We start from the raw sequence: 24,053 nt of genomic DNA, 5'->3' as shown, positions 1-24,053 counted from the left end.
CTTATTCCGACCCATCTCCTAAACTCTTCAGGGAGAAACAGTTTGCCATTCATGCCCCAACACCACACACACACTACTTCATTAGGGTTGGAGGGTGCTAATGGGTGAAATCTAATGGGGTTATGGCAGCAGTTATCTTGGTTTTTCTCCAAATACACATGCAGGGCAGTAAAAAAAAGTACAGTCTTCTTTTCGCTATTCGCACCACTTATAGGAATGACAAACCCTGATGTCCTTGTGAATTTTCCTAACTGTGCATGTGCTTCTGTAGTCTGTAGTTCCAGTTGATAGCAATAGCAGTGGAGATCCCATTATACTACTATGCTCAAAAGAGTGGAAGCTCTGCACAGCATTTAGCAACACTGACTGTGGACTTGAAGAGAGTCACACAGGATCCCCAGAAAATGAATATGAATACAGATTCAAATTTGCCCACCCAATGTTTGAGGGTACTTAGCAGCAGGAGTTTTGGTTCAGGCTGTCTCTAGGCAAAATTATTTATTGGAGAATTTGTCTAGCTCACTGCCATCACAAGAGTTAATAAGATAGCCGAATGACATGATACTAAGAGAAAGGGTGAGAAAATTTAGGGTCAATATGAGGAAAGGTCTTTTTTAACTGAATTCTATTCTGTAGGGAATAATCGTAATAATTAGCAATAGTATTTATATAGTGTTTTACCTTTTCAAGAATTTTACAAACATTGCTAATTTTATTCTCAAAAAATTCTGTGTAAGTGTTAAAGTAGGGACGTGATAGTAGGCACATTATTTCTGGTTTCAGAGTAGCAGCCGTGTTAGTCTGTATTCGCAAAAAGAAAAGGAGTACTTGTGGCACCTTAGAGACTAACAAATTTATTAGAGCATAAGCTTTCGTGAGCTACAGCTCACTTCATCGGAAATGCATCCGATGAAGTGAGCTGTAGCTCACGAAAGCTTATGCTCTAATAAATTTGTTAGTCTCTAAGGTGCCATAAGTACTCCTTTTCTTTTTGCACATTATTTCTGTTATTTAAAACTGGGCTGGCCAAACCATTTAATACATTGGTGGGAAAAATCCTACATTGTCATAAGGAATGGATTAAATAATCTATTAGCCATTTCGTTCTCTAAATTCTGTGATTTTATGAATTATGTCCATTTTAAGATTCAGTTCCTCCATAGACCCCAGGATAATTCTGTTAGGAAGCCACTGTATCCCACTTGAGAAAAGAAATTTGACTTGATATCCCACTACAACTACAACATAACCTGGGCTACTGGTAATGTTTAAATTTTAGACATATGTCCCTGTAACATATTTTTAACTTTTAACTTTTAACTTTGTCTCAACTGTTCTTATAGCTTTAATAAGGGCAAAAACTTGAAAGAGAAGGACTGAAGAAACAAATAGAAATTCAAAATAGTGACTATTCACTAGAAAATAAATATCATAGGGAATAGTCCTGAGCAGGCAGGTGGAATGGTCTAGCTGACCTAATACGTATTTTTTCATCTCTAATTTCTTTCTATGATTCTAGGAAAATTATAATGAGTTTTAAAATAGGGCTAATTGGATGTGGTGATTTAATCTCTCATCAGGAAATTTGGTTCAAGAATTAGAATTGCAAAATTGGTGGGTACATTATGAGAATTTGTACTTCCTTTAATGCATCAGATGTTGGTTAATTCTGGGGCAAGATAGCAGGAAGATTTAAACATCTATAGTAATATAGGAAGTGCAGGCTGGTCATCACCTCCTTACACCAGTTCATGTTCTCATTAAGATCCCATGAACTATGGTGTTAAAACAAAAGTCACAATTTGATGATTGTTTAACTGCAACATATATTTTCAAGGTAATGTTTTTTTCTTATAAAAGCAAATGAAAGATTGAGTTAAAACATGACTCATAACAAGTTCTTTAGGGGATGGTAAACATTGTAGCTTGACATATACATTATAGTTTTTCATATGTCTAGGTCACACAGTAGTGAAACAATATATTTCCAGATATTGAGGATCAAACTGAACTCGTTTGTGTGACATAAGCCATTAAGAGGTTTATTTTATTTGTATTATTTTTTTAGAAAGCATAATTATGGGAAAAAGTATTTCTACAATCATTTCAAATTCCTCCTTAGAAATACTAACTCAAAATGTTTCATGTGTGAATGAGCAGGAGAATTGATTTGGATTACTTCGTTACCAGGCCTGCAGAACTGTGAAAGCTGAAGCACATCATTTAAATCCATTTATTTCTCACAGGGGATTCATGATGTGCAAAACTAATCTGTGACAATCTATTTTAATATTGTCTGTAGGCTGTATGTGCAAAAGACCTAGAACTGATAGTTTTGTCAGAAGCACCTTAAAAAATCAATGTACAGAGAGGATTTTTTTCTATGAATAGCAGAAGGCAAATAAATAAAATCAGTATTTTGAACCTATTAAAAAGGTTTATAGAAATATATAATTACAATTGCTGCAACATTACCTGAATACGTTCAGGTCGCTACATTTGATTTTTTCTGACAGCAGATGGAAACAAAGACAAAATTAGAACACCCTGGGTTAGATTCTGGCCCCCACTCCAGCTGTTTTGTTGGATACATTAGTTAGCCTAGTCACCCAGTTTAGTTTGGGAAAGGGGACATGGCTGGAGTGTTGCTGCACTCTGGCAAGCCTCAACTGCCAGAATGGCCCTTTGAGGCTGTTGCAGCTGGGCAAAAGCAACCGCAAATCTTCTATAAATGTTATCATTATCTAACTAGCCCCACCTAATCCCAAATCAGAGAGCAGGGAGTGTAAAGTTGGGATAATGGCAACTAATCCCTCCTCACTCCCCTGCCAGATCCTGCTCTGATCACAGATCAAACAGACCCTAAAATTGGGCTCAATTAATTCAACAACCTTGGTGCCTTTATTCTAGTCCGATTTCTGTTTCAGCAGCAAAAGTTCATCCAACTTTGCTGCCGTTTCCCTTTGTACTATCTGACTGGTGGGGACTATTTGAATAATAAGTTAACCCTATGTGACCAGCTTGATGATAAAACTCATATGCATGATACAGTTTGCAGTCTTGTGTGCCAATTAACTTGGTTTACACATAAGGGGGGCTTGATCGCAACATGGGATATGTCCAAAAGGAACAGAAACACAAGAACTAGAAGGGTAGAAAATATCTGATTTCCTTCCAGGAGCACTTAAAACAATTAATGCCATGGGAACTTTGACTGAAATAAGGCTATCTTTTGTGAAATCTTCTGTTTTCTTCATTGACTCCAGAGAACCCTATTTAGCCCTTTAATTAGAACAGAACTGGCCTACATCAACAAAAAACACTGGGTAATGGAGGTGCCAACTGTAACATATGTCTTACAGTCTGGGTGTGTTCAAGAAAAAACTTTGTAGGAGTGTGTCCGGTAGTAAAAAACAATGGATTAAGATACAAGATTAGAAACCATTTACGACAACTGCAAGAAATTTGTGCAGTGCCTTCCCTAGAAATACATGTATTCTATTCCATCAATCATTTTCACAAGAAATCCTTGGAGTATGTAGTGTAAAGAGGATAATTAGTAACAGTCTCTCCTTTTAACTTTATTTTTCACTCCCAGGATTTTCATTAAAGACACCATCAAACCAGTGAGCAGTCATTTGCAGGCTAGATAGTATTGATGTTCATTTCTACCTAGACAGTCTCCTCCTTAGTGCATCATCAATGAGGCAGGCATTTAGGAGTGCATCTAGGACATTAGAGAATCTAGTCAGATATTATCAATAGAGCCGTGTTGCCCAGAAAATCATACTGTACAGTCAAGTGGGTTTTCATTTTACAAAGGCAACATCAGAAGACTAGACTGTAATGCATTGGAATACAGGCCTTTCAGTACAACAGGTGTCTAATGAAACAAGTTACATATTAAGTTTTTTTCAATGCTGTTCTCTGAAAAGTAACCATAGAAGTCTATTGTTTTTTTTCTTAGATTTTAAAATGAACCATGAATGTTCACGCTCTCACCCTGATGGTTGTTTCCATTTTACTGGATAATATTTCAACTTGCTTTATTTCTTTTCCACTAGTGATGAACAGGACTTCTAATGGTGTCCAAAGAGGGAAATATCTTTAGTGCTAAAAACCTAGAACACTTTCAGTTCCTGGAACACCACTGGCATACCAATACTATTGATCTTGTCCCAGGATTTGAACTCTTTTACTGGTGCTTGCTTGGTGTAGCATCTGGCCCCTTCTAGTGGTAGCTAGACCACCTAGAGCCTGCTACAGCCTTGCCTAAATGAGATGAGTCTTTTAGCTCATGGAATAGAGGCACATGCGATAAGTCCCAGAGGTTCCAAGTTTGATGCCAGTCAACAACAACCAGAGTCTGTTGGCATTACACATGTGAAATACAAGGTGGGGGAAGCATTCTGTGAAGATAAGGTGTATTACATGGGCTTCAAACAGCAGTCTGTAATTAAAAAAAATCACCAATTAGTGATTTATCTGGGAAAGTCATAATGACCAGAGAAACTGAATCTCCTTTGATGGTCATTATTAAATAAGAGCAGGCATACATTCATTGATACTTATACAGTAATTTAGCACAATAACATTTTAAAAAGTCAGATATTCACTTAGACATGAATTTTCAAAGGTGCTCAGGGTAGATCTTAAAGTGCTCAGCATCCACAACTGGGGCCAGTTTTTTCAAAAAGATACGGCTCCCAGTTAGGCACCTAAATAAACATCCAGATTATCAAATGATCTCATCACCTGATACCTACTTGTGGATGCTGAGCTATTTGGAAATTATGGTCCCTGATATAGTAGCCACCTTATTCCGTCCTCCTGTAGCTGACTCTGGACAGGCGCAGAGGTCCAACCATGCCATCAGCTAACAGGATGGAGCCTATATGTTGTTGCTAGGGAAGCATTCAGCGGGCCCCAGTTGTGGTTGTGACCCTGTTGTGTCGACGTTGTACAGTGTATTTTGTTGATAGGATGAAACAGCCTCCATCACAAAATTATCTAATTGCAAACAAATAAGTATACGGTCATTGGATAGTCAGCATTTGTTCAATACATTTTTTGAGCAGTTGATTAACATTTTATTGCCACCACATTAAGATTAAAGCAATACAGTAAGTTTAACCTTTAGCCATTATAATAAATACTCCATCTGGAGTCACAAATGATCTAAAACCCCACAATCAGCTGGGCAAAGCAGTCCTTAGTTAAACCTCTATGTAATGCTAATAAGTCAGACTTTTTACAGGTTTATTATTATTTGCATAGCATGGTTTATTGCATTTTACATCTTACTTTTCTCTTAAAATATTAATGTTTGTAAATTCTACTGCCCCTGTTTGTACACCTTTTTTTGTCAAGGTTTCAGACTGTTAGTCTTAAAACAGACAATGTGGCATAAACTGTTGGGACTAAAACTACAGTGGAAGATAGAGAAATAGTGCACCATTTATATTAATAGTATGCCAAGTTTTTCTTGCTTTTATTGTGTAACATTGGTACTAATTGTTTGTTTTCTAAATACTTACCTATCAATAGCGGACATCCCTCAGCCCCTCCCAGCAGTATTCAAAATCAATGTTGAAGTCAATGTCTAGAACTGACCCATAGCCAGTAGACCCTTTCTCCATGAATGCCAATGATCCTCCAGGCCAGGCTTCATGCCAACCAGATATGATAAACATAATAACACCTTCTTAAAAGAATTGGGTCTAACTCTGGCACCTTCTCTCATCACAGATTAACTGGCAGTAATGAATAGCTTCTGGCTTTCAAGTGTTGTTGAGAGAATAATGTCTGGTGCATTTGCCAGGGTAGAGTCACTGCATTACAGTTATGTAATTTATTTTTCTCTGTGGGGGAAAAAAGCTGGTAGAATAACAGCACGGTCCGAGGGAGATACAGAGGAGGAGGTCTGAGCTCTCCATTGGTAACTGAACAAAGCTTACTTGTCTGTTACACAAGCTAATGGTTGAAATGCAGCCCCTATTAAGGGTCTCAGGTGCTTTAGATGTCAATGCATTTGTATTCTCTCTGTGCCTTAACTTAAGTACACTGAAACATAACTTTAAATAAGAATAATTCCACCTGGAAAGTGATGTAGCTGGTTGATTTCATACAATTTGGCTTCCTTAAAAATCTCAAATTTGTCTTCTATTGCAAATAGTTTTTTTTCCCTGAGTTTCTAACAGAGTAAGGATTAGCTAGTAGTTAGGACACTAACACAGGATTTGAGAAACATGTGTTCAATTCCCTACTTTACCACAGATTTTCTGGACATTTCACTTAGCCTCTCTGTTCCTCAGTTTCCCATCAGTAAAATTGCGATAAAACTTTCCTACCTCACAGGGGTATTGGAATCAATACATTTAAAGCTTGTGAAGTGCTTTGAGATATACTGATGGGAAAAGTGCTATGTAACAGTTAGGTTTTATTATCTATTCTAGCACTATGATTCACTCATTTGCATGCCTTAAATGCATCAGTAAAGCTACGACATTTTGATTTGGAAGGAATTTAAGACGCAAGTTTAGATCGCTAGTATTTTATTTTTCTCATGTAAAAATGTGTGTTTGTTCTAACAGCATATTTCAGTTCAAAATTTAAAATCTAAGCCGGGGTGGGCAAAATACAGCTTGTGGGCCGGATCTGGCCCACCAGCCATTTTAAGCCAGCCCTCGAGCTCCTGCTGGGGAGCAGGATCTAGGGCTTGCCCCGCTATGGCACTCCAACCAGGGAGTAGGTTCGGGGGCCTCTCCATGCGGCTCCTGGAAGCAGCAGCATGGCCCCCCTCCTGCTCCTACACGCTCCAATAACCCCACTCCAATGACCCCCTCCAGTGCTCCAATGGGAGCTGCAGGGTTGGGACCTGCAGATGGGGCAGCGTGCAGAGCCACCTGGCCGCGCCTCCACATAGGAACCACGGGGCTACTTTTTTCACGCCGTTATAAAAAGTGGGCACACACCACACTGGGACTTCAGATGGAAGAATTCTCATGAGGACTGAAATTTTAATGAGCCTTTGGAGGGGGCTGCAATTTTCAGGAGACTATTAGCAAGTGTTCCACCATAGTTCACTCATCATCTGCTCCATGGAGCTATGTTACCATCTTACTCTTTATAGAGCCATTCTCAGTTATAAGAAGACGTATTATAGACGGGGGGGGGGACATGCTGCTGCTTCCAGGAGCCACTTGAAGTAAGCGCCACCTGGAGCCTACACCTCTGAGCCTCTCCCCATGCCCCAACCCCTTGCCTGAGCCCTGATCCCCCTCCTGCTCTCCGAACTCCTCACTCCCAGCCCAGAGCACCCTCCTACACCCCAAACTCCTCATCTTCAGCCTGGAGCCCCCTCCCGCACCCTGGACTCCTCATTTCTGGCCCCACCCTGGAGCCCACACCCCCAAACAGAGCCTTCACTCTCTCCCATACCCCAACCCCAATTTTGTGAGCATTCATGGCCCACTCTACACCTTCTGTTCCCAGATGTGACCCTCAGGCCAAAAAGTTTGCCCACCCCGATCTAAGCTGTCTAAATGCTATGTACAGTTTGGTAGGACAAAATTATGGACTTCATCACTGGAGAACAGCACAACACTATGAGGTACAAGAGAGGCAGCCTGCCAATGTTTTGTTTAATACATCTTCTTATAACTGAGAATGGCTCTATAAAGAGTAAGATGGTAACATAGCTCCATGGAGCAGATGATGAGTGAACTATGGCGGAACACTTGCTAATGGTCTCCTGATAATTGCAGCCCCCTCCAAAGGCTCATTAAAATTTCAGTCCTCATGAGAATTCTTCCATCTGAAGTCCCAGTGTGGTGTGTGCCCACTTTCTATAATGGCGTGAAAAAGTAGCCCCGTGATGGCTATTAGGAAAAGTTTTCACTGTATTTCATTAGCTGGTGCCTCCTCTTGTACTCATCCTTAGCATTTGAAAGTCATTTACCTTCATAAACAGTCCATTTAAACTAAACAAATCAAAATCAATTACTTCTAATGAGATTTCTTATGTGATATGTTGCCTATGTAATTTTAGTTGGTCCTCTGTTTCTTGATTACTGGTTTAGTCTTGCTATGTTTCCTTGTACCAAACACATACACAGTTTTACCCTGAGCATGATGGATACACACGAGAAGAATGTAAATGTAAAGGCCAGAAATACAGCTGCTTCTGAGGAATACTCATTGCTGCTCAGGTTGGGAGGTTGCAGACATGATTTTAACTTTCCTTTGAGCTCCCCAAGCATGGGATATTGATGCCAGGGCAGCTCCCTGGCTGCTGTAATTTTTTGTGTTTCCGAAGAGGATTTATAGCAGTTGAGGATCACTAGGGCTTCTTTCCCCAGGCCAAATAATCTGCACCTTCTATAGGGAGGTTGGTAATGCTGTTCTCTGTGTGGCCATCCCTGCTCCCTCCCCAGCCCAGATTAATATTAAGCAGTGTTAGGGCTACTCTAATTTATGCTGGACTGAAACATTTCTAATGGGCAAAGATACAGGCCAGAATTGGTGTGGCATAAGAGGAGTGTCCCTGGCATATGCATTTTTCTCCAGCCATGTTCCTTTTCCCTGGAATGATGGCAGAACAGCATAAGAGCCCTGTGCCAGTTCTCTACCATCTAGTAATCCTCCTACACTCAGGTGATCCCCCTGTTGGGTGGTGATCCTCTGCAGGATAGGTACACTGCTTTTAGGGCAGCTTTGCACCAAGAGAGAAGTGCAAACCTTTCCTGACACAGAGCGAGTTTGCAGAATCCTGCCTCTATGCATTGCTTTCCAAATGAAGGTGTCCGATACTAAAAAAACAATGGATTAAGATACAAGATTAGAAACCATTTACTACAACTGCAAGAAATTTCTAGAAATACATGTATCCTATACCCATCAATCATTTTCACAAGAAATCCTTGGAGTATGTAGTGTGAAGAGGATAATTAGTAACAGTCTCTCCTTTTAACTTTATTTTTCACTCCCAGGATTTTCATTAAAGACACTGTCAAACCAGTGAGCAGTCATTTGCAGGCTAGATAGTATTGATGCTCATTTCTACCTAGACAATCTCCTCCTCAGTTCCTCATCAATGAGGCAAGCAGGAGCTTTATTACCCATCTCAGTCCTCACTTTAAATATGTGGTAAGTGGTGACTGTACATTAATGCAATAATATTGCCTTTGCTTGGCCACTTATGGTGCTTTTCATAAGAAAAAAATGTCATCTGGCAATATGAATAATCTTCAATAATATTTTTATTCAAAAGATTCCACTCTCCTTGAAGCTAATAATTAGAGTTAAAATCCACTCACTGTTTCTACAACTGGTTACCATTTGTGTCTTGCAGGTTAACCTTTTATGTTTTTGGGAAATCAGAGATAAACGGGACTATTCTGCATTCACAATAAATATGGTGCCCTCCTTAATACTTGGTTATTAATCTATTAATGGTAGCCTTCTAGGGATGTTCTCTTCTTCCCTTCTGGTTTGGTCATTATCTTGTAAATCAGTGGCTTATGAATTTAGCTTTGGGCTTACAGGTTTCAAAACGTTCTCACCACACATTCACTCCAGTTGTTGTCTTGTAACAATTAAACATGTTCCACTATCTGTAAAATGAGCAATTCATAATTTACTTCTATGGGAGACCAAATGCTTTTGAAATGGTGTTCTAAGCCATACTGCAACTGATGGCAGAGGGCATTGTGGTCAAAGTGCATTCTCCCTTCATTGCATGTTCTCAGCCCACGGATGTGAGCACTAGATACCTTGATGGGTGCTTTAAAAATGTGGGTGGATTGCATAGACTAGGTATCTACAAAATACAATTTCTTTATTTCCTGGCAATGACACTTACAGCTGATGGATTTTAGCTTGTTTTTCCATCAGGGAATTTATAACACAATGTACAATGATCTTTCTTGTTGCTTCTTCTGTGATATTGATCAGATCTGACAGACTTAACCTAGGACTGTACAAAGGGGGTGTAATGATGTATAATCTCAGAGTATTTGGTAAATAGTAGGCAAAAAATACAATGGATTGGCCAATGTGCATAGGAATTTTAAATTGTTGTGTACTCTTCTATCCAAAGGTAGGACTCTGCCACCTTTACTCACAAGGACTAGTACTTTACTCAGCTGGACTATTTTGGGGGTAAGGTGTATAAATGTGATAGAACCTGTTGCCAAGCATACTCCCAGGCTCCAGTACTTTATATTAGAGCCCTGTGCGGGACTATTCTTTAATCCCGCTCCCACCTGCTCCCCCTATTATGGCAGTGGGTCCTGTAGGACCCGCAGGATCCGAGTCCCACTTCAGGTCTCCACACTAGGCACACACAGGGCTCTACTTTAGATAGTACCTATAGCACTGTCTCTTATCGCCAGTCTGATTTCACATTCATTATATTTCTGCTGCTATTCTAAGAACACATTAAGTTGAATGATGCATATTTACAAGGATGTTGTAACATCATTTGTACAAGCTTTCCTTATGCATGTATTAAAAAGCTTTTATGGTGGAAATACCACAGAGACTCAGCTGGAGTAATTTGGCATAGCTCTGTTTGTGTCAATGGAACATTGCTGATTTATATCAGCTAAGGATCTGCCCCACTATTTAGAAAACTTCTATAAAAATGAGCTAAAAATGTCATTGGATCCCATTCCATAGTCCTCCTCCCCTCCCCCCCCACCTTAGATAACTCATATTCAGAGTATACCTTTTTGTAATGAAAATAAGGCCTCAGTATGGAGGATTCTGTAGGGGTTGCACAGGCTCAAGATCGTGGCGTTGAAGCACAGCCCCTCTATAACGACTTCTCCAGCCTATGGACTAGAATAGCAGCCATGCCCTCTATGCAGGGATTGGAAAAGATGGATATTAATAATAAGACTTAACACTTGCCATATAAAGCACTTTTTGTCCATAAATATCACAGCACTTTGCAGAGATGGGATAAGTCTGGTTATCTCACTTAGGCGATGGAGATAGAATTGATCATGATCTATCTCAACAGCCCTTCTGCATCAGCTTACTCACATCCATTGCAAAGCCTACTTCCTCAGTGCCTTTGAGATTCATTGGCCCCAATACACTTCTTCTCCTGCAACCATGCACTCACATGATAGGTCTGTGGCAGAGCTCAGGTGGCACAACAGGCTGTACATGGGACATCCACGGTGAAATTTCCTATTACTTTTTTCAACAGTACTCTTTTCATGTTAAAAGTTTGACTATAGGCATTCTGATTCTTCCTCCTCCCCCCCCAAAAAAGTACACAGTAGTCTGTCAGGAACGGCCCCTGTGCCCTTTCCCCACTTGCGAAGATATTCCCCCAGCAGGTTGGCAACCTCCCTGTAGGTGATTCCTGAGGTCTTGCATACACCTCAGAATCATTTCCTGTATGCCTCAGGGGTCAGTTCAAACTTCAGCAGCAAAGCCTATTTGAACAGGTCATTATCCTCCCTCTCAATACCATCCATTTGGCTGAACGCCTCTATGGCCTTGGGGCCCAGCAGGGGGTTAGACAGCAGAGCCTGCCTGCGGGGTCAGTCTGGTTCAGATCACAAGCATTTTCAAAGGCTGTGAGGTAGGCATCAATATCTCCTCCCTCCTTAAACTGGGGCAGCAGTTAGGTGTCTAGATTCACCACAGAACTGGCATCTCGGGGCCCTTCCCCACTTACCCCTCCAGCAGGCGCTCTTGGCTAAGCACAGGCTCAATTGCATGAATAAGATACTGAAGTAAACACTTAATTTCATGTTTGAACACTGTGGTAGGATTTTGAGTTCAATGGTGGAACCAACCCATGTACAATTTTCAAGTCATATATGGGAGGTTTACACAAAAATCCCATTAGAAAATTTGAAGCCACAGCTGTATGTGTGCTTTCTGCTCGTTGTTTTGAAAAAGTAATCTTTTCTGCATTTCACAAATGCAAACAAAAAGGCAAGAGCATGTCATAGAACATAGACTCTTGCACTTTATTTTTTGTCTTTGTCATATTTCTGGTCAGCACTTGCACAAGTTAATTTTTGGTTTCAGAGTAGCAGCTGTGTTAGTCTGTATTCGCAAAAAGAAAATGAGTACTTGTGGCACCTTAGAGACTAATAAATAAATTTGTTAGTCTCTAAGTTGCCACAAGTACTCATTTTCTTTTTAAGTTAATTTTTGTGAGCATTTTGCTTTCTAAACAAATTGCAGTAGATAAGGCCGGTTTGTGTAGCAGGTGTGAAGAGGCATAAAGACAGAAGCAATATGGAAGCAGAAAGATGATAGAAATAGTGCAGCAGCTAAAAGAGGGAGACAATGGACTAAAATACACTAGTCTGCCTGTTTATCCTACAGATTTCCTGATGATTGATTTCTCACTATGGTGTCTTAACAGCATGGGCTGTTAAGTTGGACGTTAGTCTTTATGGAAAGGTCATGTCCTGAGTACTGAATGTAATACCTAAGCTTTAAAAAGGCTGCAAGAGAATAAGAAACAAGCATGAGGGTGTTATTTGATTTCAAGAATTAAAAGATCTCTAGATCTTATAGTGCCCATTAAAATATCTTATGCAATAAATTTTATTTTTAATAAGTAAAAATAGAAGTATAATTGTGGTATTTACTGAATGTGCTATACTAATTTATTGTTCAGTTTTATAAATTATTGTTCTTGTATTTCTGGGAAAATAAATTTTGCCTCTTTCCCTTTTCTACATTTTAAGGTGTGTGTGTGTGTGTGTGTGTGTTTTACAGTTCTGGGAAGTCAATACAGTTTATTAAGAAAGATGACTTTTCTTTTGTTTTATTTTGTAATGCCTATGATATTTGAAACTATGACAAAATGCCAGCTTTTTTATATATCCTGCATAATTCTTGTCTTGCAGCAGGAGGTTTTACAGTATCCACTACAATTTACATTTAGAACAAAGAACTGAAACTATAGGCTAATAGGGTGTGTAGAAGCATTTGTCCTTCAGATCAGGATGGGAAACATTTCACTTCAAGCCAGACGGGTTATTAAAGGACCCCACCTTCTAGACATCACAACAGAAGGACTCTTTGCATTTGAAGGTGTCCCTAGCTTCTACTTATCTTTTTCATAGCTTCAAGTCTGTTATACTTTGGCACAAATACAAAGGATTATGTTTGTGATCATGCAGGCTGTGTATACCAGACAGCATGATTCTAAGATGAGGATGAAATTGACATACAACAGTTCATATTTGAGCCATAAAAAGGGAAAATAGGACACATTCCCCACATATTAAAAAAATAGTACAGTGTATGCAAGCAGAGCAAGCGATGTTAAGTGAAACAATTTCTTCACATTGTTCTATTCCTCACTTTAAGTGCTACTTGATCATCACTTGGGATCATGACAAAGCTTTCCAGGGGTGATGCAGAAAGCTTTTTCGCCTTATACTTAAGTCACATATGTCTTTGTTTTAGTTGGCTGCTGCTCTTTATCATTCACAGCAGGTGTTGATATTAGGCTGCCCAATGTCACTGCTGGAACTTGTGAAAAGGGATCAGGTAAGGAAGCAGTCGAAAAGAGATTAACATGGAACTTACAGGTCAATTTGTAGTTTCTTACTAATATTTAGTTTGGAGTTTATCATTCCAGGTGGTGATAAAGGACAACAAAAAGCATACAGCATTGAAGAGTTAATCACAGCTGGAATTTGGGCTTTCAGACAATCTTAACATTGATTTGATATGGATTTGGCTTTGAGGCCATAACATGAAGATAAAGAATAGGTTCCTCAAGAGTGACAAAATACTGGGTTATATCATTTGGGAAATGGCAAGAGAATGTTGTCGTAACACTTTGTTACGGGAATGATTTAAAAAGAATGAGACATGTAAATTTAGGAATTAAATGAATGCAAATTGCAAATTATATTAGTAATTGTGGCTTTTTGGTAAGAGTGAGGCTACAGTGATCTGGAGGCTGAACATGAAGTACAATATTACCTCTGATGGGGGGTTTATTGTTTCCAAAATGCATATATTGTAATTGTTCATAAGTACTTTTATAAAGTGAATGTAATGCTCATGAAAAAAGACAGACAGACTAATAGACCTGAGAAGGGAAGTCCTCTATTTATCTGCAGGTCTGACACAGAATGAACAGTAGCAGTGAAAATTTCCGCAGATTGAGCCAATTTTCCCCACATTTACACTGGGGTACATCCAGGATAATTGGAGCGAAGTCAATCGATTTACTGAGTATTCACATCTCTATAACAGACTGCGCTCTGGCCTGTTGCTCTGCCAACGTGTTTCTCTCTTGGGCCAGAGAGACCACCTCTAGAAGCAAGACGCTTACTCTTTGTGTCTAAGAAGGCCTGCAGTTCTCTGCTAAGACTCCCAATCAGAGTACCTGTTGTGGTAGTGGTTCATGAAGTTTTAATTCAATTAACTGGAAACAGGAGTGAAATCACCAACTCGTTTCACATAAACATTTTTTTAGCTGTCAGACCTCATCAGCTTGTGCTCAGTACCAACCTAGAAGAGATTTCAATAAGTCATCCAAAGAAAAGACTTTATATTCCTTTAGAAATCTGCTGAATTACGTATGCACATTGGGACAGATCCTCAGCTGCATCAGCACTTTACAAGGCTCAGCTGGGAGTAGAAGGCCACAAAGATGGCTTTACATGTCATTTATGCTGTCTGATTCTGAGCCTGGCAAGAAGGCATTTCAGCCCCTGGCACAACTCAGAGAAACCTCATTGATCTGAAGGCCAAAAGGAATCACTGTACTCATCTAATCTGATCTTCTGTATAACATAGCCATAGAACTTCCCTGAATTAATTCGTGTTTAAACTAGAATATCTCTTTTAGAAAAACATCTAATCTTGATTTAAAAATTGCTGGTGATTGATAATCCACCCTCGGCCTTCCACCATGGCCATTGGTAAGTTATTCCAATGATTTATTACCCTCACAGTTAAAAATGTGTGCCTTGTTTCAGTCTGAATTGTTCTAGCTTCAACTTCTAGCCATTGGATCTTGTTATACCTTTGTCCACTAGTTAGAAGAACCCATTTTCAAATTATTGTTCCCCATGTATGGCGTTATAGACTGTGATCAAGTCAACCCTTAATCTTTCCTTTGATAAGCTAAATAGACTGAATTCCTGGAGTCTATCATGATAAGGCACGTTTTGCAATACTTTAATTATTCTTATGATTCTTCTCTGAAACCTCTCCAATTTATCAACATCCTTCTTAAATTGTGGACAGTAGAACTGGGCACAGTATTTGAGTAGCAATTGCACTGGTGTCAGATAACTCCCTTCTCTTACTTAAAATCCCGCAGTTTATATGTCCAAGGATGGCATTAGCCATTTTGACTACAGCATTGCTTTGGAAGCTCATGCTCAGCTGATAATTCACCATGATCCCCAAGTCTTTTTCAAAGTCACAGCTTCCCTGGATAGATTTTTCTCATTCTATAAATATGATCTAAATTCTCTGTTCCTAGATATATAATATAGTTTTACATTTGACTGTATTAAAACACATAGTGTTTGCTTTCACCCAGTTTACCAAGTGATCCAGATTGCTCTGTCCTCATCATTATTTACTAGTCTCTCAATCTTTGGGTTTATCTGCAAACTTTATTAGTGGTAAAACCCCTGCAGGCTTCCCCAATTGCAACCAGCTGCCAATACCCCAAGGTAAGTGGTCCCCAAACTTTTTACCTCATGCCCCCTCTTACCCCTGTAGTGTCTGCCCCCTCTTCCCCCCCCCCGCCCACACACTCCCTGGGGCTGTGGCCAGGAGCAGGGGATACAGACAGGGGTAAGGGGACAGAGGCTTGGACCCAGAGCACAGGGCCAGCAGCCAAGGCCCCAGGCATGGGACCGGCAGCTTGGGCCAGGAGCAGAGCCCCAGCTGTGGGGCCAGCAGCCAGGCCAGCAGATGGGACCACAGGCACGGAGCCAGAGCCAGGGTCAGGCGCGGAATGGCACTCCCTTCCTGTCCCCTTGGGGGGGATGGCCCGGGCCCCAGCCGCTCCCCCATAACTTTCCTCAGCACCCCTTGGGGGGGAGAGGCGTGCCCCACAAATTGGGGACCTCTGCCTAAGGGGGTCATTCTGATAGCAACACTCCCAGCCACAGCTCCTTTGCCTTGGCCATGTTCCCAATTAGAGTGGGTGGGAGGAGTTATTTCAGAGATATGTATGCCGTCTGTACAACTACCTGAATCCCCAAGGAACTGTTTAACGTGGCTTTATGGTTGCACTGCACCTATAAAATGGAGCAAAACAGACAGAATGGGTCTAAGTACCCAGTACATTCATTTAAAAAGTTTATGGAAGCAGAAAAATCCCAATCTTTTCCCCTTATAATATATTATTTTTACTTCTTGATTTCAGCTCTATTGGTATGTTAAAGAAAAACTTTTTCCATTCACACAAACATAGCAGATCCAAAGAAATTACAGCTGAAAACTTAGTTTATATAAATTTAGAAGCCTTATTTTAAAGCAGTTTTAATATAATGACCATTGAGATGTATTTGTATTTGTTGTTTTTTTGTTTTTTTTTAAAAAGAGGTTGAGAAATGTGATACTGTGTGCAGTTGCAATTTGCATAGTATAACAAATTACAATGGGTCTTTATGTGCTCTTCCCATTATCCTGGAATTATATGGTAGACTTTTTTATTTTTAATGAAGTCATGGTTTAGAGGGGGGAAAAACAATAGTGAAAACAGGAACTGAATATTACAGTTTGGTTTCTTTCTGTGCCTTTAAATGAAAGGAGCTCTGTGTTTACTATTCTGAGCTTTAGACACTCCGACCATCTGTTTCATTAATAGGGATGGGAGAACCTTGCAAAGTTCCAGCCTCCATATCCTATCAAAAATTCCAACCCGTAGTATTCTAAACCCCATAAAGTGTCTTTTTAAAAGAGTCATAAAGCAAATTGGAAAAAAAATCAAAATGTATTTTAAAAATATACCAGGTTCCTGAAAGTCCACTGTAAATTCCCATCTTTGAAACAAAAGCACAGTCATCTATGTTAAGGAGTATTTAGTGACACTTTACTTTATCCCTCTGAAATCTATAAACTAGTCCACACAGAAGGAACCGAGCTGGTTTATGCAGTTCCGTACAAACAGATAATCCCTTGCCTTGAATCTAAAAATGGCTTTGGGCAAATATTATGATCTGGTATTCAAAGCATGAAAAGATATATATCCTCATCAAGAGAAGATATATTTATTCATTTATTTTGTGTCATAGGGGGTTGCCATTTTGCCTTTATGATTAGTTTTTAAATTAAGAAACCTTGCTCTTTAAGTTAATGAGGATCAGCAGAGAACTATTGAAAGAAAAAAAAATCTTTATATGTTAAACAGATATTCGTTGATGACAGTTTCATTCAGTCACCTTTCAGTACATTTAGAAAGAACTGAAAATCACAAAGATGAACCAGCTTTAATTTGATGCTGCTAGGAAAGCTAAAATGTGTTTGGGCTCTGCATATTAATTACCTTGCTGTTTTAAAGGTTACAACAGTCACTTTTTCCCAGGGAGGTCAGAGTTCTGATTTAATAAAGGCTTATGAATTACAGAATATTATAGAGCCTTTGCAATGGACTGCAGAAACAAAACCAGCAAGGTTTATTCTTTGCTTGACAAACCCAAAAAAGATAATAAAGGGATGGGAAAAAAGAACTAGATCTGTGTAGAAAAAAATTGTTCTGGAATTTATGGATTAATAGATTCTTTCTTCAGTGTTAAATGGAAAAGAAAAGATACTGCTACTTTAATAACTACCATGCCTGTCCTGACTAAAGTTTTCATAAATAGGCCAACATGAAAGGATCTTTTTTAGCAATGACAGTATGATTCATTTTGTAGTAAATTAGAGCAACTGTTTCAAGATGAAGACAAGTGCTTATAAAGCACTTGTTGGCATTAAATACTAATTAGTAATTGCTACTTAAATATCAGAAAGTGATTTTGGTGAGAGTGCATTTCACTGAATTGTAGCTAATCTTGCTTTAGCATTTTCAGCCTTTATGACATCCTAATTCATATTATATATCCTAAATGTGGAGTTTTGTCCCTTTTTTGAAATGTATTCTTCTCAATTATGTTATGTGATGTTGCTTTTAAATCTTGACATAGATTTTCTGTACACAGTTGGGAATTTTACTATAGACCATGAAATGGAAATACAAGTGCTAATGAGTTTAAACACTGCCATTTCTAGTCTAATTTCTTTTGTTGTTATTTTTGTTATGATTCTAGCCATGTGTATTTAGAAGTATCTTCTGGACAATTAAGTAACAGCCAGAGCCATGACAAACATATCTGTGCTCCCTTGGCAAAGCAGTTCAAATGGGCCATGTTTGCAAAGCCCATGATTCAGTAGAATTACTTCTCCTCCTGAGCTCTGCCATATCATATGACCAAAAGTTTTAGATCCACAGGGTGAGCCTAAGGGGGAATGTGTCCAAAACTGTTTTTTATTTTTTTTCTAAGGGCCTCAAATTTTCTCCACAGAGCTCTCTATCAGCAGACAGCAACTCTTATCTCACACCAAGGGGGCTCTGGATCATAAGTGGTGAATGTTCATCATTTCAATCAATCCCTGGGCGATGGGCCTCCAGTGGTTTGTGGCCCTCATTTGGCAGCATTGTCTGAACTGGCCCTGATTATTAGCTTAGAAATGGCAATGTGATACTCTTTTTTTAAACTCAGGACAGTTTTGAATTGATGTAAGTTAGTGTTAAATTAATGGTGTCTGTTTGAAAATGTTCAGCTGTTCTAAACTGTTCATTATAGAATTCTGATTTCCAGTCACATGATAGGATAAGCTGTCTGCAATTTTTTTAAAGCAATGAATAACTATCCATGGTAATATGGACATAGTGCATAGTTTTGAACCCAAATTGTTCCAGTCAGCATGGGCTAGTGTGATGTTTCGAGTAAGCTGATTTCAGAAATGCAAAACTAATCAGAGCCTTATTTTTTTAGTTCATGTTATTCTAAGTTTCAAGACAAATAGCAAATATGACGTGCTTTATTTCTAAAATCTAATAACTATGGTATAGGGGGTGAAAAAATAGCAAAACAACTTTTAATAAAATCTACAAGGAAGGATTTGGAATCCAATTTGTTCAGATGAAGTCTCGATGCTCAGGGTTGAATGACTGAGGATTGACCTGCTATCTTTCTTGTAAATATCCTTTGTAGAATTGAATTTAGTGTAATTTTTGTTAGGGTTTTCAATTTTGTTTTACTTATTTTTCATTTATTTTAACTGTTGCCACATACTTGTCTCTGTACTGTACAATGATTATAAATTGCAGAACTGCTCAGTACTGGACCTTTTTGGGCAATGCCAAAAGGAATCCATATGAATGTGCAAGGAATCATTGTCCTCAGTGAAAGAACTGATGTCCTAATTCTTCCTATGTGTTGTGGATGCACAGTACAATAAGAACATTTGGAAGAGGGATTTTTTATGTTACTCACATAAAGATTTATCAAATTTGTGAAACCTTCAACCTGCATTGCTTGTTGTATATTGGGTTATTTTGAAAAAAAAATATTATTTATTTATTTATTTATTTAGTGCCATTACACATGGCATCTACAGTAGGGGGAAAATGTTCTGTAGTTTTAACATTTGCATTGAAGACATTTAGTAGGACTATGACCTTTTATTAATATAAATTGAAGGAGAAAAGAAGGGAATATGTGTTGTGAATATGTGAATACCCCATCGCTAATTCTGTGGCTGGTGAACTAAAATTGTCTCTTTTGCTTTTAGGTTTTCTAAGTACTGGAGACCAAGCTGCAAAAGGCAATTATGGATTGCTTGACCAAATCCAAGCTTTACGATGGATTGAAGAAAATATTGGATCCTTTGGAGGAGACCCAAAAAGAGTTACTATTTTTGGATCTGGAGCAGGAGCATCCTGTGTTAGTCTGCTAACACTATCTCATTATTCAGAAGGTAATGATCCTCTTGGTAAAATAAAGGTAAAAAAGGGATCCTTTAAAACATAGTGCAATTTTTTTAGACTGAAATGCAAAGCAATTGACACTATCAAGTAGAAACTCAGAATTATATACCAACAACTTAAGTGAAATCCATAGTGGTCAGGATTCCAGCAGATTCTTAGTAAACCTACCTTATGCTTTTAACTATGGCATGAAATCAAAAATAAAACTTAAATTAGAAATTTACATTGCAAAGTGCCCCAGGAAATCTAAACTGTCTCGTCTATATTAACTTTTTCCATATTCTCTTCCATCAATAGTCTGTCCTACCTGAACTTAAATGGGGCACTGAGCATTCTCTTTTTAATTTACAAAACACCTGTCTGTGCACATCAAGCATACATTTTAATGTCTTAATACAATGCAATTTTGTACAACAAAGAGTAAACCTCGCAGATGTAGAGTCTCATCCTGCAGTCCATATGCATGTAAAGGGGCTGTAATAAAAGTTTGAACTGCAAGGTTTTGGCCCCTGAATAAAAATGCACTAATGTGCAGTGCAGGTATTGAATAGCTCTACAGAAAGATTCCAGTAAGTATGATCAATAATACTGTACAAAAAATTAGAAAAAGACCACAGTTCTTTAAAATCTTTGATCTGTTTCTGCCCCCTTGCTCCTCCCCCTGCTTCAACACACAGAGGAGTCTATAGGATAAAACTATCTAGCAGGGGATAATTGTAGCAGGTATTATAGCAAGCATGCTTTATTTGAAAGTACCTAAAATTATTGCACACATTGGTACAAATAGGGCATAATGAGTAAAACTGGGCTATAAAGTATGCCAAAAGCAAACAGATGGAGTGATGAAAACCTTCGCTGATCACAGCCTTGACATTGTGTAATTTGTGCAGTAAGTAACAATCATCAGGTTTATTAATCACAGTCAGTTTTCACCATTTATGCTTCTGGGTACTCGGAGCTAACTTCTGTCTTAGTCATTTCTAGTGCACAAATCATCCATAGTATTTAGGGTGACCAGATAGCAAGTGTAAAAAATCGGGACGGGGATGGGGGTAATAGGTGCCTGTATAAGAAAAAGCCCCCAAAATTGGGACTGTCCCTATAAAATCGGGACATCTGGTCACCCTAACAGTATGAAAGTGCTTTGTAGTCTGTATACATACTCTGGCCAAGGCATTTTAGGCTGGAGACTCAAATAGGACCCTTCAGTGTTCCCACCAGGAAGAAAAACAAAACAAAACAAACAAACAAAAACCCCAATCAAGCAAACAGAAAAACGTAAGGGGAAGATTCACTGGTATTCTCCAACAGCTTTGCTACGGCACAGAGCTGCATTAAATCTGGGTCTGTGGTTGCTCTGCACACCGGAGAATAGCAAAGCAACCAGAATGCACCAGGTGAATCTGGCCAAGTATTTTCAAATCCTTTCAGAAAAAATGCAAATATATTCTAATTTATCAGAATAGTCAATGATAACAGGAAAATATATGTAAGCAGGTAATGAAAAATGATGTCAGTGCAGAAGGATCCTGGAAATCAAGCCTATTAAACTGATTTTAGCTGAGTATATTTTTTTTCAAATTATATGATGCCTGGATTCTGTGAAAGGGAAAAAAGAGTGCATAATTTTCCTTTGACCTTTAAACTAGTGAAGAACATATTTATGTGAGTCATTTAAATGCACAAGAGTATATGATTGTTTGTATCTGGCACTCCTTAAAAGATTAAAAATGTTAAAGAACTACCACTGCGCTAAAACTGGGGTATTTTTGTTAAAGGTGTAGGGTTACTGTGAAAAATATATTTTGTCCTTGAAATGCTAACCTAAAACTTTCATGATTTATATGTATGACCAGCAAGAACCAGGGAGATTTTAACTAGAAGCTTATTAAAAGTTACAGTGAAAAGGAAGAAATTAGTTAAATTTAAATTAAATTAAATTTAAAAAGTTAAATCAGTGGAAATAGAACTGAAATACAGGAATCTGCATCTTTTCAGTATCATACAATCTAAGTATTCTTTGCTTAGTAAAAGCAGCTTTCTTATATGTAATTTCATTTGCATTTAAACAATTTGCACCTGCAGGTTTGTTCCAAAAGGCAATCATACAGAGTGGAACAGCCCTGTCCAGCTGGGCAGTGAACTACCAGCCTGCCAAATACACTCGGATATTGGCAGATAAAGTGGGCTGCGACATGCTGGATACCACTGACTTAGTTGAATGCCTTCGGAATAAGAACTACAAAGAACTAATTCAGCAGACCATCACTCCAGCCACATACCACATTGCCTTTGGGCCTGTGATTGATGGGGATGTAATTCCAGATGACCCTCAGATTCTAATGGAGCAGGGAGAGTTCCTTAACTATGACATAATGCTAGGTGTGAACCAAGGGGAAGGCTTAAAATTTGTGGATGGGATTGTGGACAACGAAGATGGGGTTTCCCCAAATGACTTTGACTTTTCCGTTTCCAATTTTGTGGACAATCTGTATGGCTATCCAGAAGGGAAGGATACACTGCGGGAGACCATTAAATTCATGTACACCGACTGGGCAGATAAGGAAAACCCTGAAACACGAAGGAAGACCCTGGTAGCTCTGTTTACTGACCACCAGTGGGTTGCCCCAGCTGTTGCTACAGCTGACCTGCATGCCCAGTATGGCTCTCCAACATATTTCTATGCATTTTATCACCACTGCCAAAGTGAAATGAAACCAAGCTGGGCTGATTCAGCGCATGGTGATGAAGTTCCTTATGTATTTGGCATTCCCATGATTGGTCCCACCGAATTGTTCAACTGCAACTTCTCCAAAAATGATGTCATGCTCAGTGCAGTAGTTATGACATACTGGACAAATTTCGCCAAAACTGGGTATGTTTTGCATCTTATAGCCTTTTTCATTCATATAATTGTTCTGAAATACTGAAGTATTCCATTGTAATGATCCCAAATGACACATCTTACAATAGAGTTACAGCACTAATTGGAATCACTAATGCAGAATACTGCTGTAAAAAGGGCTTATTTATATTAAATATATTTTTAAACTAATATTTTCTCTATTAAACTAATTGCACATGAAGAATGATATACTTTCTATTAAAATGGGGCAATTAGTAAAAAGGTAAATGTCCTTAAGTCAAAAGAGCTCAGCAACATGCTGCAGATCAGAGGAATTGTCTTTTTTACTGCAGGAAGAAATTGGGATGTAGATCATACTTATTCACTAAGAAATTCTCTGGTTTTTCATAAAGGGAAGGGAACTTATTGAAGAAGTGGGTCAGGAAGATGTCCATTGAGAAGATTTTTTTTCTTTGGGAGTCAGAAATGGAATAAAAGTTAATTTACTGGAATCTAGTCATCAAGAAAAGTCTCACACACATCTGTTTAGGTGGGGGTAGAGTGAAGGGTTTTAAAAAAGGCTGGTTACTAGAACATAAAAAGGCATCAGTGTTATGCAGATATTACATTTGTAAACACTGAAGAAAGGACCTTCAAAGTAACTTAATTTAAGAGGTTATTAATAAATCTTGTGCACTAAGCCTTCTTCCTGTAGCATTCTTTTAAAGAATATTTCAGTATTTTAGTTAAAAAGCAAAAGCTTTTTTTGTTAACTTTGACTTTTTGGTACTAAATTAAAATTGAGCTACTTGTGGCACTGTAAATTTTTCCAATGAATATTCAGGATTGGTTTCCTGAAACTGCAATTCTACTGCAGTGCAGTGAACAGTCTGCAGCTATATAGGAAAGGTTCAGAGATGCCTAGTGTTCTAAAACTCAGCAGCTTAGCAGCTCTGACGGTCTTTAATGAATCCAAATGACATTCTGGGGAAAGCAATTTTTGCAGTCTTAACAAAAATGTGGAGCATGAACTGAGTCAAAAATAAAATGCTGCATACAGGTTGCTTTGCTGGCTAAGACAAGGCAAAACCTTTTGTTGCAGTGTTCACTAGACAAACAGATGTTTTTATATGTGTGGACTTTGCAGAACTGTGGTGACAGTGAATAGGTGATAAAATATATAAGGTGTATCTGGCAACAAGAAATCAC

General features: G+C 38.7%; 1 protein-coding gene across 12 annotated transcripts in view; it reads left to right on the top strand.

Moving 5' to 3' along the window:
* NLGN4X (neuroligin 4 X-linked) overlaps nucleotides 1-24,053 on the top strand; it is a 263,339-nt gene that overhangs the window by 226,333 nt on the left and 12,953 nt on the right. For all 12 annotated transcript variants that reach the window (XM_038381605.2, XM_038381553.2, XM_038381560.2 and 9 more), the window contains 2 exons: nucleotides 19,804-19,989; nucleotides 22,085-22,874. In XM_038381605.2, coding sequence (XP_038237533.1) covers nucleotides 19,804-19,989; nucleotides 22,085-22,874 — 976 coding nt within the window. The remainder of the gene's footprint in view (nucleotides 1-19,803; nucleotides 19,990-22,084; nucleotides 22,875-24,053) is intronic.

The sequence above is a fragment of the Dermochelys coriacea genome, chromosome 1 (assembly GCF_009764565.3).
Source record: "Dermochelys coriacea isolate rDerCor1 chromosome 1, rDerCor1.pri.v4, whole genome shotgun sequence".
Taxonomy (NCBI): domain Eukaryota; kingdom Metazoa; phylum Chordata; order Testudines; family Dermochelyidae; genus Dermochelys; species Dermochelys coriacea.
The sequence above is the reverse complement of the archived record's forward strand: the minus strand, read 5'-3'. Positions and strand labels throughout refer to the sequence as shown.